Raw genomic sequence first — 20,644 nt, forward strand, 5'->3', positions numbered from 1 at the left:
TCTTTTCCCTTCTTCACTCCTTCAGGTCAGAGTGTACTATAATGATATCATGTCTAAAAATACTCCATCATGGGGCTGAATCTCCTCTAAAATGTAGTGATACCAAAAGATTATAAAGAAGGCTAGATTATGACATGATGATGATGAATGTAAGTGATTGTGCACGTGTCATTGATTTAGCTAAAATTAAGCTAATGATATTACTTAATTCATTTTATTTAGCTAATTAAATAAATCAGATAATCAAAATAAAGGTCTGTCATTATTAAATGCTATTTAACTCATGATCTTAAAAGACAATAAATGACATATGACAGTACTTTCTAAAATGAACTTACTTATTCAGCTTTATCTGTGTTAGAAATATGTATTCTTAAGCATTTGCATTACACTCTTCTTTGTGTCTGCCAAAACCATAATATGCAAATGTGGAAGTCAGGATTTTCTTTTGTTCACTAAAATCCACCAGAGTCAGTCGAGTGTAAATATTGGATGCTCCTGCAAAGACTTCCCATTGAATGAGTAAAGATTAGTCGGGAGCTGTGCACATATTGATAATGTAGGGATTATATTCTTTGTCTGAAAGCATGATGCATCTTACCTGTCTTTCTTTTTACAATAAACTTCTGTTTCTCTGTACCTTCACTAATTCAGTGCAGCTGTCTCTTAATGTAACAGCGCGCGCTGGCACTTGACAGATCTGCGCATCTTTTAAAGACGCACCAAATACCGTCACGCGATTACAACCATATGGTTGCCAAAATCAACAGTTCCCGTCCCCATCTCCCGTCTAACAGCACCAGTAAGCTTCAGTCGGTGCTGTCTTCATCAACTGATCCAAAGTGTATTTTATTGCGCATCCAAACCTTTAAATCACGTTAAATACAGACGAGCTCCCCCTATCTTGCTTTTCTTACGTTTTAAAGGTGTATGGAACGAAAGTAATGATGCGTGAGAGAAAATATAACGGGGTATTACTCAGTAGGAAATACGCACGTAAGTGAGAGACTACAGAGAGGAGAGGAAGAGAGACAGAGCAAAAGAGGAGAGAGAGAGAGTAGAAGCGCGAGAAACCCTAGTGTGAGGCTCGTGTCTGCGCGCTCGCTGCATACTCGTCAGCTCCACGAGCACGGGCACTCGGGCAGGGTGAGTACGCCCTTCTTAAAACTGTTTTTATTATTCTGTAGCCTACTTTTATAATTGATGTGCGACTGACACATTTAGCACCAGACTTTTGTCAGATCGTGTTGACAGAAGTTACACAGATTGAATGGAAACGTGTCTATGTGCGCACGTCTATCGTCTTAACAGGCGCGTTTCAACGTTTGCATAATCCCAGCAGGTCTGGGTGTGATTACTTAATTATGCGCGCTTGGATTGAATGAATGTAACAGGGTTGTTTGGGGTCGTATTTGTATACATTGTAGACCTCAAGGGTCCTGTTAGGATACTGGCACGAGGTGTCTGCTCTATAACTTTTGTGTAATATACTGAAGTGTATTCATATTTACAGCTGTGTTTTTATGCGTGAGATAGACAGAAGTGGGGAGGAATGATAGTTGGGGTAGTTGAGTCTGTAACTGGTACAGTCACGTGCCCCAGGAGACGCGCACTGGCATCTAGGTGGGAACTCCGTTATTACTGGGCCAAGGTCTTTCCATACATTAGCCTACATCTGCCTGCTACTCCATTTCTCTCTGTCCTTGTTTCTCACTGTATCTTGCATTAACACTTGTTACTGTATACAGTGCTGTGCAAGGGTCTTGGGTCACCATTAGATGCAATGGTATAGTGATCATATATAATTATTTCTCAGTCTCTTTAGTAGAATACAACCAGAAAATGCAGAAAATGTGTATGTAGTATTAAAAACAATATAAAAGTATAAGCTGAAATGTCAAGTATTTAGGGTACACTCCCCTTTCACTACTTGAGCAATAGCAGGCAACTGCAGGATCTCTTAAACCTAAATGAAATTAAATCCTAATTTCTAATTCTAATTAAATGACTTCAGGACTTCAGTCTCTTCAAAAAAGCTCAAGATGTGTTTCGTGCCAAGAGAGGTCACACTAAATACTGACTGATGCCTGAAGACGACATTTACTACTATTTTGTTTTAGATTTTGGGTACATATTTCCTCTTTTTTCTGTTTGTATCTTGATAAAAGAGTGAAAAATAAATATGGAGGACATTCAAACTTTGCCAAAACAACAAAGCTAATGGTGCCCTGAGAGTTTTGCATAGTACTCTATATCTAGTAAATATTTGGGGGCTGTCCTCTAAGTCAACATGTGCAAAACCTTTATACACCGGGGAAAATAGGTATTTGACACATCAGCATTTTTGTTAGTAGGTGGATTTCTAATGGGCTATTGACACAAAATTTCAACCAGGTGTAGCCATCAGGCCAAATATTGAATTCATAAAAGGAAATCGGAGAATTTGGGTGTGCAAGTTGAGTCATAATAAATAAAGTGGGGTAACACCCGAAGTGGGTATTGGACATACTTTATTTAATACTTTGTAGAAAAGCTTTTGTTGGTGATTACAGTTCATAATAGAGGCCCAAGGACCCTTTAAGATTTAAAGACCATTTGTGTGGAAGAATGGGCCAGAATCACTCCCGATCAATGTAGACGACTGGTCTGTCCTAGTCTCGGTGTTTTTCGCTGCTTTTTTTGGACAACGCCCGCCCACGAGCTGTTTGACAGACATGTTAAACAACCAATCACAGTTTGTTTCGACTAGTGTCACGTTTCGGACTCCCCACAATAACGAGCCGGCTTGCAACAAGTCAGTTATTGAAATAACCAGCCGCAAACTAATATCATCTAAATAAACAACATTACTCACCATAAAACAACATTGTGCACTTCATCAACAGCCACACCAATGAAATGTTCCCGTTAAACATCTGTTTGAAGCATATCTCTTCACTTGTAACACCTACAAGCAATTCAGGAGAACCAAACTTTTTGACTTTTTGACATGCCTCAAGCAAAACTCTTGGACGTCTTTTAGAGAGTCTATGCCGCAAACTTTGCATATTTTTTAGAATCCATTGTTTAGCTGATCATGATAATGTATTAAATAAAATGTGTTCAATAATTATTCCCTGTGTCATTTCAATTATTTATTATGACTCAACTTGTATACTTAAATGTTCTGGTTTCTTTGTGTGAATTCGGTGTTTGGCTTGATGGCTTCATCTGTTGGAGGTGTTGTGTCGGTGGCCCACTTGGGGAGACCCTTATTGATGGGGGTGCTTATGTGTCAAATACTTATTTTCCCCGCTTTAATTTAAAACATGCTCACTTTACCCACACTGACATTATTGCATTTTTTGGGAAACAGATACAAAAGTCTGTTGGTCAAAATAAGTGGATCAGTATGGACCACAGGTATGTCTACAACATTATTATAATTTTGTTTTAAACTACAAGTGGTAGAGCGTAACGCTCTCTTGCTATGAAAGATTCAGTCACTTACGCATTTTGTAGACACTGGCTGTGCGTTCAGTACAGTACTGTATGTGTGTTCCCTGGGATCTAACCTAACTTAAACCTGTCTTCAGTGCACTGTAAGTTACTGTAGATAAAAGCATCTGCCATATGTACAAATGTAAATGTTTATGGTTAAACTTGTGCAGGCTGCTCTTGTCATAAAGAAGTAAGCTCTCTTATACATCAGTAAACACAGGATTGAGACGGCAGAAGCGCTGGCGGGCAAAAGAGCATTTTAGCATCTTTTTTAGCATCTATGTGGTCATTTTAGAGTAGACAGTCAAGCTGGATTCCTGCCTCTGTCGAGTTTGCTTCGAAGCTTTTGACACCTGCACTTTTCATCCAGTGCTTCTGCCTTTTTCCGCTGCATTGCAAAATCTGTCTATCATTCGCAGGGTTCATTTTCTACTGACTGGTGGTATTACGGGTTGTGTCATTTTTGGTTTCAGGGCAAACTGCAAAAGGTAGAACAGTCACAGATACACTTATGACACGGTCGGTGATGCACTGAGGATCTTTGTCTAGACACAGACGAAGCAGTCAAAAAAAATCTCTGTTCTTCGTCTCTATTCGGTTTGCATTCTTCAAATCCGTCTTGCTTTTCTGAATCACAGAATCGGAAGGACAGACGGGAAATGACAGCACACACGTCTCTTTCTTTCTGTTGTTACCCTCTGTCTCACACAGACATACATACACTCCGCATACACTATTTGAAAATATCTATCATAAAAGTCACGGCAGCAGAAGCAGCAGCAGCTGACTGTGAAGACAGGAAGCACATCTTCAATGTGCACATAACCAGATCATTCATTTAATGAATCACTCATCAAAATCACAATCTTTAAATAGGCAGAGAGTGAATGACATGATGAGACCCCTCCTGCAAAAGCTCTGCACAGATGCAACAAGAATAAAAAGAGAGATACACACTTGACAAGACCTTTTAAGTTGTCTTCTAAACAATTACAGCGCAGGATTAATGAAGAATTGATCACAGAGCATTGCCCTGCGAGAATTAAAGGTGCACGCGGTCGAAAGGACCGTGTCATCTCAATGCTATAACACATTTGATTTCACGCGGAAAGCAGCGGTTCGTATGTCCTGACATTTACATATTGCCATTTATAGTCGTCTGCCCCAAATATCTACCCTCTGTTCCTCTGCCACTCTGTCTCTCTTTCCTTTGAAGCATTAATCAGAAAACATCTCATCTCACCGAGTTCACCATTCACAGCAGAGATGCATGAAAACGCTTATGTGAATTACTGTGTTGTGTACGTGTCTGCATCTGTTCCTTTATATGAACGCATCTCTGGCAGTAAAGCTATGAGTCATGGCTCTGTAGATGTGCGTCTAATTTGACTGAACCGTTGCCAACAACGTCTCACTTTCTGCCTCGATAACCTCCACCCGTTATGACCGATGAACTTTGACCTTTCTTGCGATTGGTTGATTACCATCACAGTGGGACAGAAGTTCACGGGGTGGCTTCTCTCCCGAGTTCCCTCGTCTCTGTTTGTCTCAGATTGGATTAACCGGTGAACTGAAGGTAAACATTGATTGAGCCGAAGTCTTTGTTTCATCGTGCACTTTTACTCCCTCTGGGTTGAAGGTTCGACCTTCAGAGCTGACGGTTGTCTCTGTTGTGACGTGTGTATGTGTGCATGCGTGCAGATGAGCTCTTGCAGCAGCAGGGCTCTGACTTTGCTCTCCACGGTGTTCGGGGCATGCGGACTGCTGTTGGTAGGGGTTGCCGTGGCGACGGATTATTGGCTGCTGATGGAGGAGGGCATCGTGCTGCAGCAGAACCAAACGGTCGACGTCAAGATGGCACTGCACTCTGGCCTGTGGAGAGTGTGTTTTATAGCAGGTGCCAGTACACACGCATGCACACTAGACACGGATACTACATACATACAAACAGTTTAGATACAGTATGCACAGTAGTGTGCGCTTTTTATAAGGAGAAAGACTCATAGGAGAATAGTAGTGGATTAATACATACATTTGTGGCCAAAAATTATGTCCGGGGAGAATATTTGTACAGTATTTGCTTTAAATGCTCCCTCTGGTTAGATCAACTTATGAGGTGTATGGTACAAAATGGGCACTAAAGTTTTAAAGGTGACATAACACACACAGTTAATCTTGGGTACCTATAGAGTAGTATTGCATCTTTCATATTTTAGGTTTTATCCGATAGAAGACAAATACAGCTGTATCGCTTCTTGGTGGAGCAAATCACAAGCATGCAACACACCCAATACACCAAATACGTTTGCGTTGTTTGCATGATATTCCCTAATGCGCCGAATGCCAACAAAACACAGACATTTAATTTAGTTTTACTTACGGCCTGCGGTTCCCACTCAAGAGTCAAGACTGGGACCACTCCATCTTTCATTTGGGCAACAATCTGTAAATTCAGCGTTGAACTGGGCCTTGTTTATAAAACAAAATTACGGTACACACTTGCACAACTCCTTTGCTGCCCTGTAAACAAACTGCATCCACTGTTCCCTTAACGCTGGGATCTTTGTGAAGCTGAACAAGATTATATTTCCCTCACAACCAAAAACACACTTCTTTGGTGACACTGTTGATTTCGTGATCTACAAACAAAATGACAAATTTGCTTGAGCAAATCTTGTGCACCGCTTCCGCCGATTTCCATAACCCGAATGAAACACGTGATGGGGTGTTCTTGCTCTTGCTCTGGTTAATGCGTGCATGCGCTATTCCAGGAAAGTGCCCATAAAAAGAATCCCGCCCTTTATGACATCATACAGGACCATACTCAAAGAAAACTTTCCGAAACTTATACAAACCCTAGTGCTTTCGGCACAGAATTACTCTGTCATTCGTACAAATAGTTTTTGGAAATGTTGCGCGTGTTTAGCATGAGAATCCAACTCTAAGGGGCGGTTTCCCAGACAGGGTTTAGATTAAGCCAGGACTAGGCCTTAGTAATATTAGGACATTTAAGTCGTTTTTACAAACATACCTTACAAAAAACAATACTTGTGTGCATCTTGAGACAAACCAATGGAACTGATATATGTTAAGATATGTCAGTACAAGGTGTTTTAAAATGAAGGCAGCTCAAACATGCATTTTAGTCTAAGCCCTGTCTGGGAAACAGTAAATAAGGAAGCATTAAAAAGCATTAGACATCACTTTTAACTCTTTCCCCGTCATTGAATAGTTATCTTGTCATTTAAGAGAAAACATTTGCATAAAAAAATGTGTTTCTGAAGAATTTTTATGTTAACCTGCAATACCACGATTATCCACTAGATGGCTTACCAACTTATCCAATTTATGAAAAAACTGAAGCCAAAACGTTATTCACTTATTTTGAACTCTGTGTATGTTTTGATAATTGTTCTGAATCTGATCTCTAACAAAATTCCTTCACAAAAATGCTATTATTTCAGCTTTTTGCCAAAAACAACCATATTTAAAGGAACAGTATGTAGGATTGTGGCCAAAACTGGTACTGCAATCACACAACTGGTGGCCAATACACAACATGACAACATAAACATCAGTTGAGGGCTGCAACTCCACTTTAAAAATCACAATATCCTGGCCGGACCACTGTTGTCAGTGATATAAGTATTTGAAATGAAAATGATTTCTTAATGTCTAGTGACATATCATGGCCATTTTATGATTAATTGATATACATTTCTTACATACTGTTCCTTTAAGAGTTTATAAGCAGAGAAAAAATACAGATAGTATGAAAAGTTTTTTTCCCTGTTTTGTTTAATTGTTTATTGTTTGTTTGACAGCAGAGGGTCTGTTCTTTCATTTGATATATTTGTATGTTTATATATTTGTGAAACTTTGTGAAAATCACAAAAAAATGCTGGCGGGCAACTTTTTAAAAAAAATGGCTGGCGGGGAATGAGTTAAGGTATTTGTTGAACAAAATTATACAGCGTATAAAGGAATTTGGGTTTTCATTCTAATGCATAGAAAATTCATGGAAAAACAAAAAGTTTACAGGTAATAAAGCATACATTGACTACAATTATAACTGTTATTAATATTTGTTGATTCTTTTTTTGTGGTAATATTTTGTAGTTTTTATTATATACTTAGTATGCACATGAGTTGTGTTTAATTTTTTGCCAAGTCTTCTTAACTTCTCAAAGCTGAGATTCATTTTATATTCCAAACACAACAATGCAACACATACATCCATACATTTTAATAAAATATTTCAGTAAGAGCAAAGAAAAGTAATGGATGTCACTTTTGGCCACTGTTTTACATTATTTATACACTATCCTTATTGGAGAGGGCTCTGGATAAATGTGACCTGACCGTTATCGTTTCACTCTCTCATTAATTCCTAAGTTTTTTGTTCTATATTGACTGCTGCTATATTTAATTATTAAATATATTCATATCTATTTATATACTCTCTCATTGTTTCAGGTTCGGAGAAAGGTAGATGTGTCGCCTCTGAGTACTTTACAGAACCGGAGATTGAAATCACCACAGAAAACACAGCAAATATTCTCAGTGAGTTAAAGTGTCTTTATCGAAACAAACTCACATGTCCACAAACACACAGCGCACTCACGTTTTCCCTGTTCTGGCAGAGATGGTGCGGACAGCTACCCCCTTTCCTATGGTTTCTCTGCTCTTTGTCTTTATGGCCTTCATCATCAGTAATGTGGGCCACATCCGCCCTCAGCGCACCATCCTGGCCTTTGTTTCTGGAATCTTCTTCATCCTCTCAGGTACTGCAGACCTTCTCACCCATAACCTAGATTAAATGGATATAATGTGTATGTGGGGGTTTCTGTGGATATGTTCGTATGAAACACACTTCTCATAGTTTAGTGAGTCTGTTTTTGTGATCATTTTCTCTCTCTATCCCTTTAGATATTTAATCTGGAATACATCTTTATATCACACTTTTGAGATTGTTGTTGTGGCATCTATTATTATGTATGATATTTCGTAGTCTCGTTCTAAAACTCTTTTACTGTTAAACATAGTTTATCTATATTAAATGTGGGTCTTTTTTGTACGATTAGATGTGTAAGGATTTTGTCTTCTGTACTTACCAGAATGCAGAAGTACCATCTGTATTTAATTAGTGATGTCTTCGTTGATTTTAAATCATGAAAACGCTCCATCTGTTAATCTATTATTATAACTCCATTATTAATTACGTTTTGAAATGCAGTGAATAGTGACTGCTAAAATGCTAAAATGTACTGTATTTGTATTTTACCATATTAGTAATAAGCATAGTCAATAATTCATGTATTTGAATATCTCAGACGTATGGATATAGAAATGAAGATTAAATTCATCAATCAATAGTATTTTGTATTTTCTGGTAGATTACCTTCAAAATTTGTACATGCAATATAGTTTTACACCAGCAGAGGGCAGCACGTTCATAAAATATGCTCGGTAAGGTGATACAAAGATTCTTCAAAGAATCACAGCAATGCCATTGAAAAATTTAATTTGGTTCCCCACAGAAACATTCAAGTCAAGGTTAATTTCTTTCTTAGCTTTTAATAGTCTAAAGAAAATGCTGACACTACAAAGAACAGAAAGGCTATATGGAGGTTAAAGGTTCTTTATGGAAACATTGAGCCTAAATGGTTCTTCTGTGGCATTGTGTAGCTGTAATGCCTTTAGCTTTAGACAGTAGATTAGGTGCAGAAACGTGTCTGCACACCACAAGCTCATCTCAGATCAGCCAGATAATTTATAATCCCATAAAAGAGCAGTTTTTTGTGAACAGTTCTATGTTTGTTGGTGGCTTGTCCATGTCAAGATTATATGAAATATATGCAGTATATTATGCAGTCGGGCCCAAAAGTATGTATTTAAAATCTAGGATTCAAATTTTAATTTAAAGGTGCCGTAGAAAAAAACCTAGGTATTAGGGCTGTCATGATTATGAAATTTGTAAATATTACTACACATAACACATATTTAAAAGTATTTATTTAATGAATATATCTTTTTAAAAAACAGAAAAATCTTTATAAAAAATAAACACAATAAAGTGTCTAAAAAAATAACTAAAAATAAAAAGGCAATCAAAATAAACTGACTATACCACAACAGGCCTTAAATAGTAGCCAACATGTCTGTAGGGGCTGCAAAAAAATAAATTCATTACAGATCCTATGCATCCTTTCACTTCCCTAAATTTGGAGTTTTGGAAATGTATGTTTTACCTTGCATTTTATACTACTTATCAAAGTTTTGCAGCATGCTGTTTTTTCCACTGAATGGCTTTGCAATGTATCATGTAACACTGTCAGTTAAGGAGTGCCATCTGATACTGTCTCGATTATACAGGCTCTGCAGCTCCCCCTTGTGTTTTTTAAAGAGATGTGCAGTCATTGCAGTGATCTGAAATCATTGCGATGAAGTTAAACAATGGCGATTAGACGAATATTTAATTGTTGTGACAGCCCTACTAGGCATAGATAAATAATTAGAGTTCTGTACATGGTAATGACATATCGTGAGCCTCAAGCACGTTTGTTTTTTCATTCTTATGTAAAGGCATGCAAAGGAATGCTGGAAAACAGGCCGACTGTGATCTAACAGTCGAGATGTATGCCCCAACACGTTTACTAATGTGAGCTACTGGCATGAACCACAGAGCCAATCAGACCAGAGCTCAATATTATTTCATGACTCTTCCAATTTGGGCAAAAATAGACCATTTATAGACCATTAAATAGATTTCATTTAAATTACAAATCCTAGGGTTGTAAATGGACATGTCAAAACTTTCTGGATCATATTTGCACTTAATAAAGTTACATACCTTTTATGTAAATATCAAAGAACAATTTTACATATTATTTTTATGCATTCTTTGGCACCTTTAAACCTGAAAATAAGTTTAATGATTTTAAACACTTCTGAACAAAGAAGGGATGTGGCATGAAATTAATAGCACTTTGCATCTAAACTTATTTTAGATCACCAATTAACCAAATAGCAATACTGACCATGTTAACTTTAATTTGTAAGTTGCTTATAAAAGACTGTAAAAGACGAAACAGTACAAAAGTCTGAAATAAATTAACTTAACTTTTCACTATAATTAGATAATAAAATTTGTACTGTAATAAATTAATTCTGATTATATTAAATCAATGTTTTAAAAATCTTTTATCACAAAACGTTTGATCTGTAAATAGAAAAGTTGAAGAAAGTTTGCTCAGTGTAATTGTATGGATGATACCGTTGATGACAAAAAGGTTAAAGAAAACGTTACCTTATAACTCGAATAAGAGTTGGATAATATAACTAAATTGTGATTGTGAATGAATGAAATAAATAAAACAGTGCAATGACGTACAGTAAGAAAATCACTTACCTGCTCTGAATGTATAGCTGATTATTTGTATGCAGATGCCAATGTTGTTTACTGCACGGCTGCCTCAACCTTGTCCACGGCCAGAAAAGACCTTCAACTTGATCTAAAACAGCTCTCTTCGTTTGCCGCACAAACCTCCTGACAGAGTGCCCTTGAAAACATGTTTTGTTTTGCTCGTCCTTTTGTCTGCAGAATATGTAATGCGGCTTTCTGTGCTGATGAAAGAACCTCAGTTAAATAATGCCATTAAAATGTAAAGATCTGGTCTGCAGATAATGCTGTCAGATGGAACAGTTAAAAGGTAGCTGATGTTTGCAGGATTGTGTCAAGTGTTTGTGTGTGATAGACTTGACTTGCATACAGCATTGTTCTTTCTGTTGTTAAAATGAATAGTACAAGGATTTTCTGTTTGTGAATGTTCAGACATGGTGGAAAGGCTTTTCACACCTCTTTCTCGTGTGCACTCATATGCTTCCACCTCTTGCTTTCGTTCTCTTCATACACATTCCCCTGCATCCCTTAATATATTTCCTTCTGTGCTCTATCCATCTTTCCAGCTCTCTCTTTTTTCTTGCCTGTAGTGTTGAGAGTGTGTGGTGGCAGGTAGGGGGCTGTGATTTATTTAGATGGTACTAATGTCCTCTCATGAGGGGCCGGGCAGAGCCCTGGAGTGTGTACAGTCCTTGTGTGCGTCTTTTGAGGAGGCTGGTCCTCAGGGGTCAGGCGGGAAGCATAAATGGTGTAAATAATGTGTACATAATATATGTGCTGTGCTGTCAGTTTTTCTCGTATGTGGCGTTTCATATTCTTTCTGATCTGCTGGGACAAAGCCCCATTCAGCTCTGCCAAACATAATTCATGTAATCTCAGAATGACTTGAGAATATTCCAAAGGACATCCTGTATGCTGAAACCAATTAAATTTGACATCATTTTATTACTGACCTAAAAAACAGAATAGTAGCTTATATATATTTTTATTAATTTTACGCCATAATGTTTGGTCGTTTAACCCCCTTATGTATAGGGATCATCCCTTTGTGCCCCCCAAAGAAACATTATGACAAAAAACTTAAAAAAAACTCAAATTTAGAATTTTAATTAAACCAAATACTATTCATTGTAATAATAATAAATGTTTTATAATATTAAAGGGCAAATTTCACAAGACTTTTTAAGATGTTAAATAAATCTTTAGTGTACCCATAGTGCGTATATGACGTTTTAGCTCGAAATACCCCACAGATAATTTATTATAACATGTTAAAATGCGTGAGCAAAAATGTGCCGTTTTAGGTGTGTCCTTTAAAGGAAAACACCACAATTTTTAAATTTGACTATGTTCTTACCTCAAATTAGCTGAATTAATACATGCCTTTTTTCAATGGGTGCCCTTTTGTATGGAGAGCCGGATGTGACTAAATTATAAATAAATAAATACATAAACAAATACACGAGGAAATGCAAAAAAAACAAAAATACAGAAACAAATACACAAACATATATACAAGGAAATGCAAAAAAACAAAAATAAATAAGTATTTATACCTGTATTTCTGCATTTATGTATAATTTTATTTTTGTCCACATTTATTTATTTATTTATTTATTTATTTATGCATTTATTTATTTTCACTTTTATTTATTTTCACATTTATTTATGTATATATGTATTTATGTCTACATTTATTTATTTTTACATTTATTTATTTATATATTTATTTATTTCCACATTTATTTATTCCTACATTTATTTATTTATTCATTTGTTCGTCTGTATGCTAATGAGGGGGGCGTGTTTCACCTCAGACTTAGCAATCGATCTCTGAGTGGCAGTGCTGAAGCTTTGAGGCCACAGTGACACCTGCTGGTCTGACCAAGCGAACGAAGTTACACAGGGAGTGAATGACTTACAGATGGGCCAAAACCTTGTCACGTTTTAAATAATGTTTTATCACCATAACTGTTTGTATGTAGGGTCACTACACAGGGCATACGGGTACATACTGTACTCATGACATGGCCGTAAACCGCCATCCGTTCGTGATTTCTAAAATGTCTTGGCACAAATCAATATCAAATGCACGTCATCAATAGATCTGATGACAGACCCTTGGAAGTGGACACCTGAACATGGAAGCGCGTGAAATTATGCACTATTAATCACATTTAATGTAAATGCGCTGGGTGGGGGCTGATCAGAGCTTGAGGCTCGTCCACAAGCAGCCCAGAACGCGGAGAGAAACCAGCGCACGCAAGCATACTGATCAATGCCTCGTTTAAAATGCGGTAGCAAAAGACTTTACATTGGCGTTTGCTAATTTTGCAATGCACAACATGTGACAGTTCGAACCACACGCCATCAAGCGGAACCAGCTGCTCGGGACCAAATCCAACAAAGGGCGACCGCGCAAACGCAGCGAGACACGCATCCAACGCCACGCAGGCGATCCAAAACCAAACCACGGCGAGGCAACGCGCGACCGCAGCGGCTCATGTCCTTTCATTTCAAACCCTCAGATTTTGAGTTCACAGATTTTTTTAAATGAAACGTCCAAAAGATAACGTTGACAGCGACAGAAACAAGCCTTTCTATTGCGGTTATATTTCTCCATATAAATAGATTTTAAAGTTTTAAACCACATATGCATCACCATATATACATATATATATATATATAGCTTATGTCAAGACATAAAGCTATCTCGTGGCATATACTATAATACATAGCCCTTTTTCGCAATGCTAATGCATAGGAAACCCTGGTCGGAAAAAAACAATAAAACCATTACAGAAATTCCTAATGGTTTTCATTGGGATGCCAATGGAAATCGTTGGCTTTTGCCATCATGTTTTGGGACATATTCCATTAGGATTTAATGGCCCCACCAATAGAACCCAACACACACCAGCACAGACCAAGAGAGACCCACAGAGACCACCAGAGCCTCCAATAGACCAACAAAATTCCCATTAAAACCAACAAATCCAACAGAATTTCTGTGATGGTCTGTTGTTTTTTGGCAGGGAGTGCAGTTGTAACGTGGCATGAGATCAATGCTTTAATTATAATAACATCCAAAATACAGAAATGATGGAATCAATGGCACGTTCAATGCAAACCAAAACAGCCAGAAGGCGGCGGCAAGTCGCCGTCCCAACGAGCAAGCTCGACCAATCCAGCCGATTCATTTGAATTCTGATTCAGTCAATAACACCACCACATGTTGCTTGCAGGCTGCATTGGTAGTTGTTAGGCTATAGGTTATTGTCAAATATGTTATTATCTGGAAATAACATATTCTTCCAAAACAAAGTCACTGCAACCAATCTCACCAAATATGACACATACCAAATTTGGTGTATAATTAAAACCTCTCATAAAACGTTCACAACACAATTCTATATGTTTTATTACTAATTGGAGCATTGAGATCTCTAGACGACAGCAATAACCTTATTTTTCACAAAAAATATTAAAAATATTGGTATACCATCTGTGTTCATTTATTTTTATGTACAAGGCTCCCTTTATTATATTCTGTGCAAATGTGCATGACTGTATGAACATATATAATGTTTGGTCCTTTTATGTTCATACAGTCATGCACATTTGCACAGAATATAATAAAGGGAGCCTTGTACATAAAAATAAATGAACACAGATGGTATACCAATATTTTTAATATTTTTTGTGAAAAATAAGGTTATTGCTGTCGTCTAGAGATCTCAATGCTCCAATTAGTAATAAAACATATAGAATTGTGTTGTGAACGTTTTATGAGAGGTTTTAATTATACACCAAATTTGGTATGTGTCATATTTGGTGAGATTGGTTGCAGTGACTTTGTTTTGGAAGAATATGTTATTTCCAGATAATAACATATTTGACAATAACCTATAGCCTAACAACTACCAATGCAGCCTGCAAGCAACATGTGGTGGTGTTGTTGACTGAATCAGAATTCAAATGAATCGGCTGAATTGATCGAACTTACTCGTTGAGACAGCGACTTGCCGCCACCTTCTGGCTGTTTTAGTTTACATTAAATGTACCATTGATTCCATCATTTCTGTATTTTAAATGTTATTATAATTAAAGCATTAATCTCATGTTATGTTATAATTGCACTCCCTGCTAAAAAACAATAGACCATCACAGAAATTCTATTGGATTTATTGGTTTTAATGGGAATTTTATTGGTCTATTGGAAACTCTAATGGTCTCTATGGGTCTCTCTTGGTCTGTACTGGTATGTGTTGGGTTCTATTGGTGGGGCCATTAAATCCTAATGGAATATGTCCCAAAACATGATGGTAAAAGCTAATGATTTCTATTGGTATTTTAATGAAAACCATTAGGAATTTCTGTAATGGTTTTATTGTTTTTTTCCGACCAGGGTTTCCTATGCATTAGCATTGCGAAAAAGGGCTATGTATTATAGTATATGCCACGAGATAGCTTTATGTCTTGACATAAGCTATATATATATATATATATATATATATATATATATATATATGGTGATGCATATGTGGTTTAAAACTTTAAAATCTATTTATATGGAGAAATATAACCGCAATAGAAAGGCTTGTTTCTGTCGCTGTCGGCGTTGTCTTTTGGACGTTTCATTTAAAAAAATCTGTGAACTCAAAATCTGAGGGTTTGAAATGAAAGGACATGAGCCGCTGCGGTCGCGCGTTGCCTCGCCATGATTTGGTTTTGGATCGCCTGCATGGCGTTGGATGCGTGTCTCGCTGCGTTTGCGCGATCGCCCTTTGTTGGATTTAATCCCGAACAGCTGATTCCACTTGATGACGTGTGATTCGAACTGTCACATGTTGTGCATTGCAAAATTAGCAAACGCCAATGTAAAGTCTTTTGCTACCGCATTTTAAACGAGGCATTGATCAGTATGCTTGCGTGCGCTGGTTTCTCTCCGCGTTCTGGGCTGCTTGTGGACGAGCCTCAAGCTCTGATCAGCCCCCACCCAGCGCATTTACATTAAATGTGATTAATAGTGCATAATTTCACGCGCTTCCATGTTCAGGTGTCCACTTCCAAGGGTCTGTCATCAGATCTATTGATGACGTGCATTTGATATTGATTTGTGCCAAGACATTTTAGAAATCACGAACGGATGGCGGTTTATGGCCATGTCATGAGTACAGTATGTACCCGTATGCCCTGTGTAGTGACCCTACATACAAACAGTTATGGTGATAAAACATTATTTAAAACGTGACAAGGTTTTGGCCCATCTGTAAGTCATTCACTCCCTGTGTAACTTCGTTCGCTTGGTCAGACCAGCAGGTGTCACTGTGGCCTCAAAGCTTCAGCACTGCCACTCAGAGATCGATTGCTAAGTCTGAGGTGAAACACGCCCCCCTCATTAGCATGCAGACGAACAAATGAATAAATAAATAAATGTAGGAATAAATAAATGTGGAAATAAATAAATATATAAATAAATAAATGTAAAAATAAATAAATGTAGACATAAATACATATATACATAAATAAATGTGAAAATAAATAAAAGTGAAAATAAATAAATGCATAAATAAATAAATAAATAAATAAATAAATAAATGTGGACAAAAATAAAATTATACATAAATGCAGAAATACAGGTATAAATACTTATTTATTTTTGTTTTTTTACATTTCCTTGTATATATATTTATGTATTTATTTCTGTATTTTTGTTTTTTTACATTTCCTCGTATATTTATTTATGTATTTATTTATTTATAATTTAGTCACATCCGGCTCTCCATACTTTTAATCTTTGTACAGCGCTTCTTGAATGTGTTAGCATTTAGCCTAGCCCCATTCAGTCCTATGACTCCAAACAAAAGTTTTATTTAGTGCAAATATTTTTATTTTTATTTATAGTCTTTAAATAGGGAAAACATGGAAGTGTTTGCTGGCTTCTAAATTCATCCCTGTTTGGATCCTATGAATGGGGCTAGGCTAAATGCTAACACATTCACATCCCACTGTACAAAGAGTAAGTGCACGCATTTAAAAAAAAATAGGTATGTATTAATTTGTCTAATTTAGTACAATATTGAAAACTGTGGTGTTTTCCTTTAAAATGCAAATGAGCTGATCTCTGCACTAAATGGCAGTGCCCTGGTTGGATCAAAAGGATCGATTGCCTGAGCTGAGCTCAACAAATAGCGCATAACTTAGCTGCTAGCTAGCGCCTTAACTAGCGATTCAAAACAAAAACATTACAATTAAAACTGAACATTTTATTAAAAGTATCATAAAACATGTGTGTCATAATATAATCTCAATTAAACTGCCGAAAATAACGTTACTTTCATTTGTGCGACTTCTTGACAGTTCAACGTTCAGCCATAAAACATCTTGATGCCGGCTCTCCTGAGAAATTCCTACGTTTACGTTTACCCCTCTCTTTCAAGTGTGATTGTATCCCTATGTATCCCTACGCCTTGGCCCTAGCCCTAAAAAAAAAAAACGGGGAATTGAGACGCCACTTCGCCTCACATGAACACGCAAAACCGAGGGGTAGGGGTAAGACAGAGAAATGAGACGCACCCTTGATCTTTTTCACATTTATTAGATTGATAGAAGCACTGGGGACCCAATTATAGCATTTAAACATAGAAAAAAGTCAGATTTTCATGATATGTCCCCTTTAAATTATACAATACTGGAACAGTTCTGTTAGTTGGTAGCCTTATTTTACTCATGTTTGATTACACAGAATTTATTATTAATTATCACATTTCATATATATTTCTAAAATATTATTTATATGAAAATGTTTTACCATTTTAATCAAATGGTAAAACAGCATATTTCCAGGTTTAAATTGAACAAAGGTCTTTGTATATTGAAAACTGTCATAGCTCATGTCAAGCACCTAGCTGTATTCAGCTATATTGTTTATTGTTGTCATTTCTCTTTTTTTTATACACAATCATTTAACGTTTCAGCTGACTTTATCTTCAGAGGATGACTGTAGATATTGTTTACTTATTTATGCTCTCTATCTGTATCTGTCTTTTTCTTATTTTCTGTCTTTGCCGCTTTATCTTTCTCTCTCTCTCTCTCAGGGTTATGTCTGGTGGTGGGGTTGGTGTTGTATATCTCCAGTATCAATGATGAAGTGATGAACAGGCCGCGAGAACCAGAGCACTTCTTCAACTACCACTATGGCTGGTCCTTTGCGTTCGCTGCCAGCTCCTTCTTGCTCAAAGAGGTCATAGGACAGTTTATCAAAATTAATTTCAGCCCAAGAAATGATTTTGGCTGCCTCTTTTATATCTTGGTCGTTCAAGCCCTATGGCCTTCAATGACCAAGATACAGTAATATGTTAAAGCTACAGTGATTTGGCTGTGCACCAAATCCCGAGGGGCTGAATGCAATGCAATGTAATTATGTCACTTGATTCAGCTGAAGCAAATGCTTTTAACATGACCCTGACATACACTTTCATGCATGAATATGGATTTTCTAGTGTACACTTTCTTGATGCAACAATCCAACATAATGTATTACAATATGACACGGCTTTCTCCACATCTCGTAACTATTTGCACATATTCTGTCAGATGTTTGCCCAAGCTGTAAGGCAGCTTTAGAGAGCAAAAGCAAAGGCATTGGTGAATTATTTAATATATATTGGTTTTTATATTCGTTATTTAGTATTTCCTGTGCGTGCTGACATTATTTGCCAACCGTAACCAATGCAGTATTGATTCGGCACAAATAAGTGTTCTGTTTTCATAAAGTCAATCTTGTCTTTGCACATTTGCTCTTTGTCAATTTACATTTTTTTTTTTCAATTTAAAGGAACTTTACTGGCATTTAAAATATTGCCAAAGCATTATACATAAAACAAGAAACATACAATAACACAATAGTAACGAACATGTCTCTGTTGCACTTTATGCCTTGTTCGCTATCAAACTCTCAGGGTGCCGGTGTGATGTCTGTGTATCTCTTTATGAAGCGTTATGCGGAAGAGGAGATGTATCGGCCTCATCCGGCTCTCTATCACCCGCGCCTTTCTGAGGGCAGCGACTACAGCGGCCAGTACCTCCATCCAGAGACCTGGCCTCCACCTCAGAGAGCACGGAGCACCTCTGAGATCTCCAGCGACATCTCCATCCAGCTCACGCAGAACCCCCAGCTCCCACCGAAGACCGGTGCCCAACAAAACACATCATCTCCAGGAATAACCGCTTCTTCCAGCCCCACCTCTGGAGCCGATTACCAGATGCCATCGCTGACTTCTGGTGCTCCATTTTCCCACAATCATCCTCTTCACCCTGGGGCACACGGAGCAGCTGCAGCATCGCAGACCCTGCCTCTGTCCGCATCACCCGCTGCAGTGCCACCCCCACACTATCACACACATATGCGCATGGGCGCCTCTCCCTGCTAAATGAAGGTGGAGGAGAAGGTTCAGAGTTTTTGATAGTTTGTTTTTAATTGAGGTAAAGCAGAAACATCAAGAAAGAAAGAATTTGAGATGCAGTTTTCTATATGAGAATATAAAGAAGTGCCAAATATTCTGTTTGTAACAAAGGCCTCTTTTTTAAGATTGAATGTTGTTGTGAAATTGTAGCATATTAAACTGCACAGGGATCTAATGGGGGTTTGTTGCACAATGTAAAACATTTCGACAATCACAATTCATGTGCTTAGGTTTACACATTTAGATAACGATTGCCTTTACAGGTGATATAAAATATTGAACTTAAGATATTATGTATTTCTCATCATGGAATCTGTAAATTGTTCGTTTTAGTATTAATATTATCAAATGATAAAGTGGGAATTACTTAGTTAAGTAAGAACAAATGTAAAAGATAAACATATTGTTTGCATTTCTAATAAGAGTTATTCATGATAACCCTAAAAATTGTTCTTAAACAGCATTTCTGGTGTAAATACTGTGTACTCTTGTGTTTGTGGCTGTGATGTTAGTTCACTGCCTTACTGCAATGATGTTAACAAATGTGGTAAGAGAGAAAATATAATGAAATAAAAATGTTTGAAAGCTCATACACTGTAAGTTCGTTTTGTGAATGTGTGATAGTATGTAGCAATACAAAAATATCTCATCTGAACCATAGCACTGAATCCGCCCTTTTGAAAGTGTTAAACAATATATTTTTAGCTACTGATAAAGTTGACCACTCAACACTGATCGCTAGATTAGAGTCATGGGTGGGACTGTCAGGCACAGTTTATAAGTGGTTTCAGTCATATTTATCTAATAGAAAGTTTGTGGTCAAGCTATGTGACTTTTCCTCTTCCACTGCTCCTCTCTCCAGTGGTCTTCTTTAAAGCTTTATTTTGTTGATTTCCCTTTTTTCTTTGGATATGTTACCCTTGGGTTCCATTCTTATAATTTTTCTTATACATTTTTTTTATAGATCTGACGATACCCAGATCTACTTACCTTTCAAAAAAATAATCTCTTTCATTGTGCCTACATGAGTTTAAATCCTGGCTAGCTCAAAAAAGTTTATCTTTAAATGTAGACAAAACTGGGGCGTTTATGTTAGGCCCTACAGAACCCTGCTAAAAAACAATAAAACCATTACAGAAAATTCTAATGGTTTTATTGGGAATTTTATTGGTTCTAATGAAATATGGCCCAAAACACACTACATTGTATTGGTTTTTGTTGGTCTCTAATGGTATGTATTGGTTCTATGTATTGGTTCTAATGGAATATGGCCCAAAACAATAGCGGTTTAATG

The 20,644-nt window shown here is 37.1% G+C and overlaps 1 protein-coding gene across 5 annotated transcripts; it reads left to right on the plus strand.

Annotated features, from left to right (window-relative positions):
- Window positions 1-818: 818 nt before the first annotated feature.
- cacng7b (calcium channel, voltage-dependent, gamma subunit 7b) lies at window positions 819-20,316 on the plus strand. 5 transcript variants are annotated; one of them, XM_073872008.1, is made up of 8 exons: window positions 819-1,146; window positions 3,954-4,077; window positions 4,973-5,056; window positions 5,182-5,377; window positions 7,957-8,043; window positions 8,124-8,264; window positions 17,983-18,128; window positions 18,847-20,316. In XM_073872008.1, the coding sequence occupies exons 4-8, from the start codon at window positions 5,182-5,184 to the stop codon at window positions 19,315-19,317; spliced, it is 1,041 nt and encodes a 346-aa protein (XP_073728109.1). In that variant the 5' UTR covers window positions 819-1,146; window positions 3,954-4,077; window positions 4,973-5,056; the 3' UTR covers window positions 19,318-20,316. The 5 variants fall into 5 exon arrangements, with proteins under 5 accessions (XP_073728109.1, XP_055067708.1, XP_055067707.1 ...); XM_055211733.2 differs by lacking the exon at window positions 3,954-4,077; XM_073872007.1 differs by lacking the exon at window positions 819-1,146 and having other exon boundaries at window positions 3,240-4,077.
- Window positions 20,317-20,644: the final 328 nt, after the last annotated feature.

The sequence above is a fragment of the Misgurnus anguillicaudatus genome, chromosome 10 (assembly GCF_027580225.2).
Source record: "Misgurnus anguillicaudatus chromosome 10, ASM2758022v2, whole genome shotgun sequence".
NCBI lineage: Eukaryota > Metazoa > Chordata > Actinopteri > Cypriniformes > Cobitidae > Misgurnus > Misgurnus anguillicaudatus.

Excerpts from the sequence above, each read along its gene's own strand:
- cacng7b (XM_073872008.1), top strand. The coding sequence starts at position 5,182 with ATGAGCTCTTGCAGCAGCAGGGCTCTGACTTTGCTCTCCACGGTGTTC. Across the intron at positions 8,044-8,123 it reads AAACACAGCAAATATTCTCA|AGATGGTGCGGACAGCTACC; the intron begins GTGAGTTAAAGT and ends CTGTTCTGGCAG. Across the intron at positions 18,129-18,846 it reads GCTCCTTCTTGCTCAAAGAG|GGTGCCGGTGTGATGTCTGT; the intron begins GTCATAGGACAG and ends TCAAACTCTCAG.